Genomic DNA, 14,159 nt, shown 5'->3' on the forward strand with positions numbered 1-14,159 from the left:
AATTTTACATTTCTAATTGACCTTGATAATTTAACATAAAAAAAATAAATAAGATAAAGTTTCTTAAATTAAAATTGAAAAAATGTATTTCTGTCAATTAGCCGGATATAGAATGAATATTTCTAGACACTATGTCGTTCCTTCCTCATTTTAATTCCGGTGAACGACAATTAAATTGAATTTTATTTGCTATACGATAATATTGGGAAAACTATTATCGGAAAACGTTTTTCTTCAATTTACAACGAACATATTTTTTTTTAAATTATCAATGTCAAATTGTTTTTTACGTTTTTTAATTTATAAAAATTTAAAAACTCAATATAATAACAAATAGTAAAATAGTCTTTAAAGTTAAATTAATTTTAAATAATAAATTTGAATACCTGATTTTTATGTGGACTATGAAGCAAGACACATTGTGTCATAAAAAATGAAACCATAGCATTACCACCAAGAGCTGTAACATGTGCACGTACAATTGCCAATACCTCCATTAAAAAACTATGAGTAAATCCGCTCAATCCACCGTTCTGTAAATATATTATTTTTCAATTATTAATATAATATTCAAAAGGCTCAACAAGTTTTTATTAAAAGTATATTTACCTCTCTGATAGATGTACTTTCACGAATGAAAAAAAAATTTAAATTTCCCAAGTATCGTTCAATTCTTCCACTGGGTAAATAAGACAATGGTGTTATATCAACACCGTATCTTTCTTTAAGAGGCACCTGTATATAAAATTTAAAAAACATCATTAAATTTATCATTAACTATTAAAAATTATAAAAATAATGTAAATGATGTAATTTCTTACGTGTTTATGATGATGCATTGAATGATTTTTATATTTTGATGGTGATTTTGGTCTTGTTTTTTGATTATAATTTGTTAATAGTGATGAATTTTGTAAATATGCATTTGAAGAATTAATTTTAGTTACATTAAAATTCTCTACTTGATCCTCATCAAGTGTAAATATCATATCATCATCATTTTTTTTATATTGATCTTTATTTAATGGAACATTATTATTATTGATAATTTTTGATTTTTTATATTTACGTTGTGGCTCACCAAGACCAAGTGCCATACCAATAACTGTTAATTGAATTTCATCTTGTTCAGGTATTGCAATTTTAAATTGTAAATCACAAAGTGCACATGGTACCATTCTTCGTAATTTAAAAAATATTGTTTGTAATATTCTAGAAAAATATTTTGATGGCATTGATGCAAATTGTGTCATTGGAATTTTAGCACGTGATATTTGTGTAAACATTTGTAAATTTCTAACAATTTCAAGATCTTCTAAACCAGGAATTGTTTGTGTATTAACAACATGAAAATCATCTGGTGATTTATCATCAATTAATAAATTAATTCTATCTAAATCTTCAATATCATCAACTTCAAGTACACATGCATCTTTTGTACCTAAACCAAGATCAAGATCTGGTAACTCATCATCTGATTCATCAGTATCAGATGTTGTTTGTTGTGATTGTTGTTTAATATTATTATCAATATCTGATAATGTTATTAATTTATAATCTTCACGATTTTTTTTAACAGTATCAATTAATAATTTTTGTATATCAACAATTTGTTCATTATTATTCCATGAATTATTTGATGATATTTTTGGTACTGATGGTGCTGGTAATGCTGTTAAAAATACAGCAGTACCAACAGCAATACCAATAATAAGCCTTTCACCAATTGATACTTGTATTTTAAGACCAAATATACCATTCATACCTTTAACTTTTAATTTATTTAATAATAAACTATGTAATTCATATTCTAAAAATGGTAAACAATCAGATATTTCTTTGGCATTTAATTCACCACGTAAATCACGTTTAACTTTACATATTGTTGATTGTATAAATACACCACGTCCAGTTATTGGTAAATTATCAGGTAATTCAATTGTTGTAAATAATACATCTGGTACTTTAGCACGTTTACATATACCACATTTTGATACATCAACACGAAAAGGTACACTTGCTTCATTATATGGTAAATGACATAAATTACAATTATTTTGTATTGTTACATAACTATCACCATTACAATCATTTATTTTTTTAGTTTTTATATGTTCATTTGGATTTTGTGAAATTTGTATTTCTTCACTTTTACTATTATTATTTATTGTTATTGTTTCATTTGTTATTTTTTGATTTTTATTATTATTATCTTTTTCTGTATCAATTGAATCTGTTGTTGTTGTTGATGGTGGTGGTGGTACTGGTGGCTGTTGAGCTGCTTTTAAAACAACATTCTCTTGATCTTGATTTGTTGCTGTATTTAAAAGATTAATTACAGCAGCTGTTCCAGAAGCATTTAATACACATACATCATCACTGAAATAATTAAATTTACCTTATAAATGTGTTCTTAATCTAATTTAAATTAATTTAAAGTTATTAATATTTTACCAAATTGAAATTTCTTCAGTATAACCAAGAACAACATTACAACCAAGTGCACGAGCATGAGATCTAACTTCCATTCTTATTTCTTTCCACCAAGCATCACGACCCTCTGGTTCTTCTAAATTACTTATTCTTTCAATTAATTTAACTGATCGTGCACTAACTAAACCTCCTAAATTTAAAACAAAACCAGGTGGATATTGTTGCATTGTAAGAAATGGATATTCAAGCATTTCCAATGCATCTTGATTCATTGTTCTGACAATTGCTGTTGATGGTCTCATATGTCCTCCCATTGATCTATCACTTCCAGCCAATGAATTACCTGAATAATAAATTAACAATTAATCATACATAAAAAATATAATACTATTTTTTCCACATAAAAATTTTATACAATAAAATTATTAATAAACAATGCAAATTAATTAGTTTTTTTTTCGAAATTATATTCAAACAAACATGCCAAGTATCAAGTCAAAACATGAAAGAAAAAACACTGCAATAATCATGCAGATAAAATCATACAGGTATTTTATTTATTTATGTTTTTTTTTTGTTCCCAAAGCATTATTTAATAATGTTCCAGTTTTCCAGAGAAATAAAACAGAGAATACACAAGGTTGTAATTGTTGGATAATTTATGATAAATGTATGATAAATATGTAAGTTATAAATTTATAATAATTGATTGTAGAAACATTGATTAACCCTAAAAGCCCTGAGCTTATTAGGGAAACAGTTGGTAATGTTGGTTATTAGTTTTTATGATTAAACACCATTGCATAGCTGATGATGATATATATTTTTGAAATAAAAAAAATATATATATGATTTATGATAATAATGAATTCATGAGTTTTGTCAATATTTTATCAACACCTCAGGTCTTCTAGGGCTGGTTATATACGAGGCGACAGTTATATAATGAAAAATTCCATCATTTATTATTGATGGTACTCACGTTTGTGACAGAATCTAAAAAATCCTGGCAGGTGATAATAATGTGATTGGAACAGAAAGAAGAACAGAAAAAAAAAAAAAACAAATAAAGTAATAAAATAATGTTTCGATAATTTGTTTTTTTTTAGTATGTCGTTGATGAATAATTTTTTGTATTTGTAATTATTGGTTGCAGTTTACCAAGATATCAAAAAGATAAAAATAATTTAATTCTAAAAAGAAAATACATTCGTGCATTAACGTTTTGCTTTTTTTTTATTTTGACAATCAGTAACCTCATCAAAATTCTCTGTTCCTGGTCAAATAGAAAGCTGAAACAAACACTTGTTTTTCTTCATACTGGATAAATTAAATAAAATTAAATTGTCTCATTAATTTTATTGGAATTGCTGATAAGCAAACTAAATTAATTTTTTTTTATATTATTTTTAAACAAGTTGATTACTAAATATATCTATAGTAAATCTTAAAAACGATGAGTCTATTCACACAATAATAGAAACAATACGAAATATTTCGAAACATAAAAAATCATAAAGAAAAAAAATGAATTAATCTGAAGGCAGTTGTTGTTTTTTAATTCTTAATTAAGTCTTTTTCTTTTTTTCTATATTAATTAATTTTTTTCATATTAAAAATAAGACTGAATATCTTATGAAATGTCTCATCGTTCTAAAAATCTCTCTGCCATTGTTCATTCATTTAAAAAAAAAAAAAAATATATTTCATAGCTAAAAAACCCTCTCATAAATAAATAAATATATAAATAAATAATAAAACTCACCTTTTGGAGTTATACTAAGATCAGAATCACTTGATCTTCTGTGTAATGGAATTGCATGTTTAATTCCAGGTGAATTTGGTAATTTAGTACCAACTGAACCAGGCAATACTTGTGTTGGTGGAGTTGCTGAAACTTCCTCTTGTTGTCTGGGAATTATCAAAGGACAAGGCACACACATATCGTCAGTATTATTAGCATTGTTAGTAATATTAGTTGATAATAATTTATCACGCAAATCATCTAAATTACTATCACTGTGACTTTTATATACAGCCATATCAATATTTAAATTTTCTTTAAAATTATTATTTTCTCTATTAAAATTATCAATATTATTATTATTATTTATTGTAAAATTGTGGTTATTTTTTTCATCAATATTTTCCATATTTTTATTGATTAATTTGTCATTTAAAATTTTTTTATTTTCATCAATGTAAATTGTTTTATTGTTGTTGTTGTTATTAAAGGATAAATTTTCAGTTGATGATAAATTTATAGGAGGTTCTTTTTTTGTTGTTATAGTGTGAGATGAGTTATTTGAATTTGTTGTTAATGTATGTGGTAGTGGTGATGATGATGAAGATGACAATGGTAATTGATGATTATGATGTGAATGATTATGATGACTATGATGATGTTGTTTTTCAGGTGATTTTGAACGTGAATTACGTCTATGTCGTATACGATTAATTGATTCTGGTGATGGTGTTAAATTAATATGATTTTTATCATGACGTTTTTTCTTTGAATCTTTACGATTATTGTGCATATGATGTACCATCATTTTAGCATCAATTGTACGTATTAAATCTAGCATACAATGTTGACGATATTTACGTTTAAATCTTTCACTCATAATTTGTGCTTCCATTGAGTATTTATTTGGTAATGAAAATTCTGGTGTTTCTTTGTCTTCAAATGTACTTGGACTATGAATATTAACTTCTTTTGAATCACCAATTGGTACACGTAAATGACAATCACTTTTTATTGATGATACCTGTGATTCTTTTTCTGATGGTGGTGCTATTATTATTTTTGGACTTGATGGAGTTAATGATTTTATTTTTTTTAATTTATCATTATTTTCTTTTAATGGTCCTTTGTATATAACTGTTTCTGTACGTGTTACTTTTTTTGAAATTTTACCTTTTTTTATAGATAAATTTTTATCATCAAATGAATCAGAATGAAATATTTTTTTAATTTTTTTATTACATAATACTGTTGATGGTGCTGATAATGATAAATTATCTGTATTTTTTAAATTTTCAAAATTATTATTTTTAATAATTGATTGTTCAGTTGAATTTTCAGTTGATGGAATTTCAATTTTTAATGGTAATATAGTTTTATGTAGTACTGAAATTATTTCTAATTTTTTTTCTTTAACAGGTAATTTTGATGAAGAAGAATTCGGAATTTCTGAATCAAGATCAATTAGAGAAGAAGAAATATTTAATTCAACATGATCATTATCGTTAATTAAATTTGTTGTTTGAGTTGATGGGAATTTTGGTTCTTCAGTTGTTTCAGTTGGTGTACTGGTTATTAAAAAACCAGGATCATCACTGACATCAAAACTATTTTGTTTAATAAGATATTTTAATTTTAAACTTGATGATTGATTTAATATATTATCTGATGTTGATGATAGTGATGAAATTAAAGGAACAAATGATTCATCAGTTGCTGAATCATAATCTAATATTATTCCTTCTGGAATTGAATCATCACGACAAATTGGTATATTTTTTATTAAATTTAAATCATCAGTCTCACTTGATGTACCTTGATGTACCTTATCTATCAAAATTGTTGAATGAATATTATTTTCTTGATCTAATGAAATATTTTGTTTAATAATTTCATCATTTTTTTGTGGTTTAATAAATGATTTATCACTTGACAATGAACTCAAATCAATACCAGATAATGAATCATCAAGAATATTATAATTTGTACTTGATTCAGATGGTTCATCATCATCATCGTCATCATCTGAAGTTGATGTATCACTCTCAGATGATGAAATCATTGGTATACGTTTATTTTCAAAATCAAATTTTTTATTTTTTATTTTTAAATCATTATTTAAATCTTTTTCATTGTCTGTAATTTTACGTAATGAAGCATCATTAATATCTTGAAAATCATTTATAAAATTAACTGGTGATGGTGTTGGTGTTTCACGATCTTCAAGAACACTGTCAAGTGGAAAATTAGCATGAACTGAACGTATTAATAACGCAGCAATACCACCTTCATTTTTTTTATGTGTAAATTTTTTTTTTCTCAATGATTGTATTGGATCATTGATAGATGAACGAGTTGAATCTGAACCACCAATTGACCAAGTACTTGAATAAATACTATCTTGATCACTTTCATCATCAAAAGAATCAGATATTTTTGTTTTCATTTGTATCATTCGTTTTGGTAGATATTTTAAATTTTTTAAACCACGTGAAAATGCTGATGTACGTTCACCACGCATATCTTCAAGTGCAAGCATTGTTTTTAATGATGATTCACATATTAAATTATCCGATAATGATTGTGTTGACATTGCACTAACTTTTTTTAAATTTGTTCGTGGACTATGTTGCAATGACATTTGACGTCTCATACTATTTGATCCATACTCAGATAATCTAACAATTGGTCTTACTGATTTTTTAGTTCTATCATATCTTGGAAATTTATTACCAATTTTAGTTGAATGAGTGGCTATGAGTGATTGATGTGATACAACAGGACTACGACTTGGGGAACGAGATAAAAGTGGTAAGCTATCATCACTCTCTGACAACTCAATACGATTTTTAAATTTTGATAAAATATTAAAGCTAGTTTTATTTTTAAGAAAACATGCATGCATAAAAAAAAAACGAAAAAAAAAAAAACAAAAAGATATAATATTAATAAGAATTTGTAATTTACATATAGTTTTGTTGAATTTAAATAATAATTATAATTCATTTATGATTTATGGTGATATAAAATAAAAACTTACTCTTCAAAGCTTTGATTATCTGGTTGAAAATTTGTTGTATCTTGAAGTTTTATTAGAGTTACTGCTGTACCAATTCCACGTGCTACTATTCCTGATTCACCTTCTAAATCAAAATTTTGTACATAGCTGAAATAAATACAACAAAATTATTATTTATTTACTTTTTGTAATTTAATTTCTCTTTTTCAATTAAATTCATACCCAATAACTGCATTTCCACCGAGATCCAAGGCTTTTAATCCAATTTTTCTTTGAACTTCACCACTTAATTTGAGAAATTGTGTTTGTCTAGCTTCATTTGATGCTCTTGGTGTTCTTATTTTATCAATCCATTTGTATTCTGGATCATCACTGACAATTAATTCTTCAACAAATCCATGAATTACTTGAGCATGATATCCATATGGTACATTTGGTGCTAAAAAAACAATTGAACAACATCAATAAGTTATCTATTTTGTCTGTTAATTTTAAAAACTTACAATAGTAAAATTGTACACCACAAGATGACTGTCTGAATTTATTAAAATCAGAAAATAATTCAACTTTAACAATGATATTAACTTCACCACGAATTCCATGCATTGTGTCATAAACTGGAATCCATCCAGTCATCACAGATCCTATAAAAATAATAATATAAATGTAATCAAAATTAAGATTAATTTTTTAAAATTTAATTTAACCTCCTTGTGATCCAGTACTCGAGTTCATTGTTGCTTCAAGTGTCCATATATTTTTAACAGTAAGTGGTAAACCAGGTAATAAAAGTGGATTTAAATTTAAATAAACTTTTCCAATAGCATCATTTGCTGAATATGTATCATGATCCATTAAACGTATTTGTAATGGTTCATCTTGAAGTTCAGCATCATCAACTTCAAATCTGTACCATTCAGAATTCCATTGTGGATGTAATGTTTTACGACAAACATCTGTTTTATATGTTGTATTTGCAAATTTAATTTCAACATATGCATCTGTTGTATCACTGGAACGATCCATAACTGGTAAATTACGTCCAGCTAATATTTTTACTTTTATTTTTCCAGGCATTTTGATGAAAATTCTTCACTATTTTTTCACCAATTATTTGTTATCTGAAGCAAATTAAATTATAAAAATTATTATATTTATTTTTAAATAAATTGCTATTAATAATTGGCCTAGATTTTCATTCCACAATATTAACAAGATAATTTTACTTATTATATTGAAATAAAAATTACTCGTCAAGTTTTTAATTAACTATTTTTAATTTTGTTTTTTTTTTTTTTTTTTGTATTTATATTGATACGAAAATCATTCACGGTCAAAGCAAGTGTAAAATCACAGTGTCTATTTTTGTCATCAGTCTTGTTTTCATTTTTAGAATTTTTAGCAAAAACATAATAACACTTGGCAAGTGACAACATTAAAATTTAATTCTAACATATCTAAATATTTATACTATTTTATAAATTTTAAATAATACTTGTAAATAATAAATATTAATTTTTATTTTAAAAATAAACTAGTAAATATTAAAAGAAAATAGAGGAAAAAAAAAAAGAGAAAAAAAAAATATATTGGTTTAATTAAGACACACAAAATGATGGCTTAATTTATGCCAAAATAATTTAACAATTAAATAATTATAAATATATAATAAATAGTAATTACAATTATATGAAAAATGACATTTTTAATAACTTGTTTATATCCACAAAATTTTTTATAAACAATTAACTTTCTGATGAAACAATATTGTTTTGACTTTTTATATAAAAACAGTGATGAACCAGAAACCTAGTCCAACATAAACATCAACCTGCATAAACCCAGCTTTACCCTAACAAATGCCAACCTTACGAAAAATAATAACAATATCAACTGCATTAATCAATTATTGATTATTTATAAATATTTAAATTTATAATCTTTCATGCATTGTTTATATTAAAGAAAATAAAATTACTTCAAATTGATGGATAATTCTGCAATTGGTATAAACAATTTCAATTTTAATTAATAATAAAACAAAATATTTAAAATTGTCATAAGCCCCACCTAGTGAAATTTTATCCAATCAAGAATAGACACACTTTTTTTTGTTTTTTTTTTTTCAGTTGGTGTGTGCGTGACAAATAATAGACAAAATAAATTATTATTATTATCAATCTAACCACAACGAAAAAGTAAAAAAAAACTCGTCACCGGGCAAATATTAAACAAGTTGTTAATAAAATTAAATTAAATTCAATAATAAATTAATGTAAATAAGTAAAAATTATTAATTAATTAATTATTTGAAAATAATTAACATCATAATGTTTTCAAATTGGTCCTTACTGCACTTGATGGATCACGATTTTCACAAGAAATATATGCTACAAGAACTTCTTGTTGTAATATGGATTTTATACATTTGGGAAGTGTATCTAAGTATTCGTCAGGTAATTGTCTATTTATTTAATCAATTAATGAATTAATTAATAATATTAATAATTAATTTTACAGAGAAAACTTATGAAACGACTTGATAAATTACCATCAAGCCTCGAGGGAATAATGACTGAAGATGTTTATCAAAAAGCACGACTTTATGCACTTGATAAAAATCTTTTTGGCAATATTAATGATTCTTGTTCAACAATAATAAATACAGCATTTATTTTATGTTATTCATTTCATTATTGTTGGATTTTAAGTGGTGATATTGTAAAATTAATGGGTTTAAATTCAAATGAAATACTTGAAAGTTCAATATGTTTATTTATAATGAGTACATTATCATTTTTTATTGATTTACCATTTAAAATATATAATACATTTGTACTTGAAGAAAAACATGGTTTTAATAAACAAACTGGTTTATTTTTTATAAAAGATCAAATACTTAAATTTACAGTATCACAATTAATTGGACCAATATTTTTATCTGGTTTTATTTGGATTGTACAAAATGGTGGTGATTATTTCTTTTTTTATATATGGATATTTACTGTTGTATTGACATTATTTATGTCAATAATATATCCAGAAGTTATTGCACCATTATTTGATAAATATTCACCATTACCAGAGGGTGAACTTAAAACTAAAATTGAAGAACTTGCTGCATCACTTAAATTTCCATTATATAAATTATATATTGTTGAAGGATCAAAACGTTCATCACATAGTAATGCATATATGTATGGTTTTCATAAACACAAGAGAATTGTATTATTTGATACACTTGTTAAAGAATATTGTAAAGCTAATGAAAAAAGTGATAGAGAATTTGGTTGTGAAATTGATGAAGTTGTTGCTATTTTGGCACATGAATTGGGACACTGGCAATTTAATCATACAATCAAAGGATTGGCATTGGCACAAGTAAATTGAAAAGCTATTATGATTAACTAATTTAGTATTTTTTTTTTGTTATTAATATTGGTTTGTTTTTTTGTTTTCAGATAAGCTTTGTTATGAATTTTGTACCATTTGCAATGTTACTTAATTATCAACCAATGTATGATGCATTTGGTTTTACAGACTGTCGACCAATTTTCATTGGTCTTATTATTGTCGTTATGTTTATTCTTACTCCTCTTAATACGGTAAATTATTATTAATTTTTTATCAATATTAAAATTCAATTGCACTGTATTCATTTATGAGATATTTATCATTAAAAACTAATCGAAATTTGTTAAATATTAATTGATTTCTTTGTTTAAACAGATGTTTGGTGTATTTGTAACAATAAATTCAAGACGTTTTGAATTTCAAGCTGATGAATTTGGTAAAAAACTTGGATATGGAGGTCAACTAAAGAAGGCATTGATTAAATTGCAAAAAGATAATTTGTCATATCCATTATTTGACAAATTATATTCCGGCTGGCATCACAGTCATCCACCACTACTTGAAAGACTTGAACACTTAGACAAAGAAGACTAAATGGCGAGTAAAAATTATTCATTGCTAGGTGAAAAAACAAAAAACAATTATTTCTAATTTTTTTTTTTTTTTTATCTTAATCAATTTCTCAATGTGCTTTATTGTTTTCTTGATGTATTTATATAATTTTTGATAACATGGAAATTGTTTTCATGGACCAAAGATGATTCCTTGATTTTGATAATTTTTTTATTTATAAATAAAATCAATTTTCATAATTTTCAATTATATCTGATATTGCATTCAACCATACAACAACACCAAATGCACCAGCATCAACGTTGTTAAAATATTCAGACTGTTTAACATATGCTGCTCGACCAGCTCTGCACAAAAATAATTAAAATTATAAATATAATTATTAATTAAATAACAAAAAATCAAAACAAACCGTGGAATCATTTTTTTAGTAGCTTCACATCCAATTCTAGCAGCATCAGCTGAATTTTTTATAGCCACTTTAAAATTAATATTATTTAAAATATTTTCATTGTAAATTTTATAAGCTGGTGATAAAGAATCCAACTGTAAATTAAAAAAAAAACACTAAGTAATTATTTTAAGTTGTATTTTCAAATTTATAAATAAGTTTTCTTTTTAATTATTTTTTTTCATTGTATTTATCAAAGGCCTAGTATTGATAATAATAATATAAAATAATAATAATAATAATAAAAAATGGTCAATTTACCATGGTTCTATCACCAGGTCTAGCTTTGCTGTATTTCATAATTCCATCAATACCAAATTTCCAAGCATCAGACAATAATTTATCCCATTTATCATTTTTTTCATTACTTTTTGATAATGAGCATGCAGCTGTTGTAAAAAATAAACTGTAAACAGCTCCTGATGTACCTCCCATACATTCCTCAGCAATCCATGATAGCTGTGTCAATAAAGAAGCTGGATAAGCTATTTCAAGTGTTTTAAATGAACGTAAAATACCTAAAAAAATTAATGTATTACAATATTATCTGTGTAAATTGAATGGAAAATAATTATAAATATATTTATAACATCAATCGTTTGAATAATCAATCAAATGATCAAACAAATTTATATAATTTTTCTAATGAAATTGTATTAATTTATTTTGTTAACAATGAGCAAAATCATTCAAGTATTTTGATTGATTATTTGATTGAATTTGATTACCATTAGCTAATTTTTTATGTGTGTATCCACAATCACCATCACCACATCCACGATCAAGACTATTAAGTTTTATTTCATTTTCAATAATATTTTCACAAGCAGATCTTAAACATTCCTCAAGTATTTCCATTTTATTATCATCTAATTTTCTTCCAGTTTTTTTAATAACCTGATGTTTGTCTTCTTGATAATTAATTTTTTTATTTCTTGGAAAACTATATACACATCCTGGCCATGATGGTGCATCAGTTGTGTCATCCAAACATGATATATATAAATTTTTATTATCAATTGGAATTTTAAATATTGATATATGTATACCAGCACTATCTAATGATGTCATCAATACACCTGAATAAATTCTCACTGGATTGACACTCATTTTTTCTAAATAAAATATCAAATTAATTTAAGTAATTGTTTGCTTTTTTTTTAAATTTAAATTGTTTTCCAACTCACTGAGCTGAATGACAACTTCATTGACAACAATTCCTTGCTCCAATTGGCTTGTTGCACCAAAATTATTAATAATTACAGCAACACTGTCATTACTTTTCAATGATAATTTATTATTTATACTTGTTAACATAATTTCAACAATTTCATTGATATTTTTCATTTTAATTCTGTCATAGCCAGCTTCACCATGTACACCAAGTCCAATTTCAATTTCATCATCAGGCAGTTGAAACATTTTTCCTTGTCCTGTGTTATTAAATTAATTAATAACATTTATATTTTTAAATTAATAATAAAAATAATTTATTAAACCTGGAAGTGAACAAGATGATAAACCAACTCCATATGTTGCAATGTTGTTTGATATAATTTTAGCATGATTGTAAATTGTTTCAAGTGTCATTTCTTGTTTTGATAATCCACCAATTATTTTAATGACAAATAGAATACCAACTAGACCTCGTTTACCAGCTCTGCCTAAATTATCATCTGGTATACTACAATCATCATCAACAACAATATCTAAAATCTTAAAAATATAATTTTTAATTTATAAAATTTAAGATAATGCTATTTTTAAATTTACCTTTAAACCATTTTGTTTAGCTTTTTCAATTGCAATACCAAAATTTAAACAATCACCAGTGTAATTTGGAATAACAACAATTGTTCCAGCTTTAAAAATAATATAAATTTAAAACTTGATTACTAAAATTAGATAAATTAATTACCATTTCCAGTGACACATTTAATTGCATGTAAAATATTATTTGGTGGTGGTGCTGCAAATACATCACCACTAATTGATGCACTCAACATTCCAGCACCAACAAAACCAGCAGAAAATGGTTCATGTCCACTACCTCCTCCACAAATAATTCCAATTTTTTTGTCATTTAATTTATCATCATTCCACTTGAATAATAATTAATATATTTATTATACAACTACATTAAAATTATTTTAATTTAAATGATTTGTTATACTTACATTTGATGAGAGAACAACTCTTTTATTTGGATGATAATCAAGTTGAGGATATGCTGTGCATAATCCAGATAGACTTTCATCCACAACATTATTAACGGAATTTATTAATTTTTTAGACGCCATAATAATTATTGTAAGTTGTTGTTCAAAGAGCTTGAATACAAAACAAGATCAAATAACTAATGTATGTTATAAAAATAATATTGAACTATAACCCAGAGTGATGATGAAAAATCATATCAAAGATTGTATTTAATGTTGTATTAATAATTCAAATAAGAAGTAATTATTATTTCAAAATACAATATTAATTTTTTATTATTAAGTATGTGTTGTAAAAGATGTGTATGTTGACAAGTATTATATTCATAACTGTTATATAATAACTTGATAAATAAATCTACTCTG

The 14,159-nt window shown here is 24.9% G+C and overlaps 3 protein-coding genes across 4 annotated transcripts; 1 reads left to right on the plus strand and 2 right to left on the minus strand.

The window, feature by feature from the left end:
* Positions 1-365: 365 nt before the first annotated feature.
* LOC122853535 lies at positions 366-9,015 on the minus strand. Its single transcript, XM_044154036.1, has 11 exons — positions 8,880-9,015; positions 7,904-8,317; positions 7,700-7,840; positions 7,419-7,635; positions 7,218-7,343; positions 4,734-7,050; positions 4,199-4,553; positions 2,455-2,776; positions 822-2,379; positions 610-735; positions 366-533 (listed from the first exon to the last, which is right to left on the minus strand). The coding sequence occupies exons 2-11, from the start codon at positions 8,271-8,273 to the stop codon at positions 366-368; spliced, it is 5,700 nt and encodes a 1,899-aa protein (XP_044009971.1). The 5' UTR covers positions 8,274-8,317; positions 8,880-9,015.
* Positions 9,016-9,322: 307 nt separating this feature from the next.
* LOC122851476 (CAAX prenyl protease 1 homolog) lies at positions 9,323-11,402 on the plus strand. Its single transcript, XM_044150729.1, has 4 exons — positions 9,323-9,652; positions 9,717-10,577; positions 10,658-10,801; positions 10,926-11,402. Exons 1-4 carry the CDS (start codon positions 9,527-9,529, stop codon positions 11,142-11,144), a joined length of 1,350 nt encoding a protein of 449 aa, XP_044006664.1. The 5' UTR covers positions 9,323-9,526; the 3' UTR covers positions 11,145-11,402.
* On the minus strand, positions 11,195-14,146 carry LOC122851475 (PTS-dependent dihydroxyacetone kinase 1, dihydroxyacetone-binding subunit DhaK-like). 2 transcript variants are annotated; one of them, XM_044150727.1, is made up of 9 exons: positions 13,752-14,146; positions 13,493-13,676; positions 13,348-13,436; positions 13,074-13,290; positions 12,762-13,007; positions 12,303-12,689; positions 11,836-12,092; positions 11,536-11,669; positions 11,195-11,470 (listed from the first exon to the last, which is right to left on the minus strand). In XM_044150727.1, the coding sequence occupies exons 1-9, from the start codon at positions 13,872-13,874 to the stop codon at positions 11,350-11,352; spliced, it is 1,758 nt and encodes a 585-aa protein (XP_044006662.1). In that variant the 5' UTR covers positions 13,875-14,146; the 3' UTR covers positions 11,195-11,349. The 2 variants fall into 2 exon arrangements, with proteins under 2 accessions (XP_044006662.1, XP_044006661.1); XM_044150726.1 differs by having other exon boundaries at positions 11,388-11,669; positions 13,752-14,140.
* Positions 14,147-14,159: the final 13 nt, after the last annotated feature.

This window comes from Aphidius gifuensis, linkage group LG3 (assembly GCF_014905175.1).
Source record: "Aphidius gifuensis isolate YNYX2018 linkage group LG3, ASM1490517v1, whole genome shotgun sequence".
In the NCBI taxonomy this organism is placed as follows: Eukaryota; Metazoa; Arthropoda; class Insecta; order Hymenoptera; family Braconidae; genus Aphidius; species Aphidius gifuensis.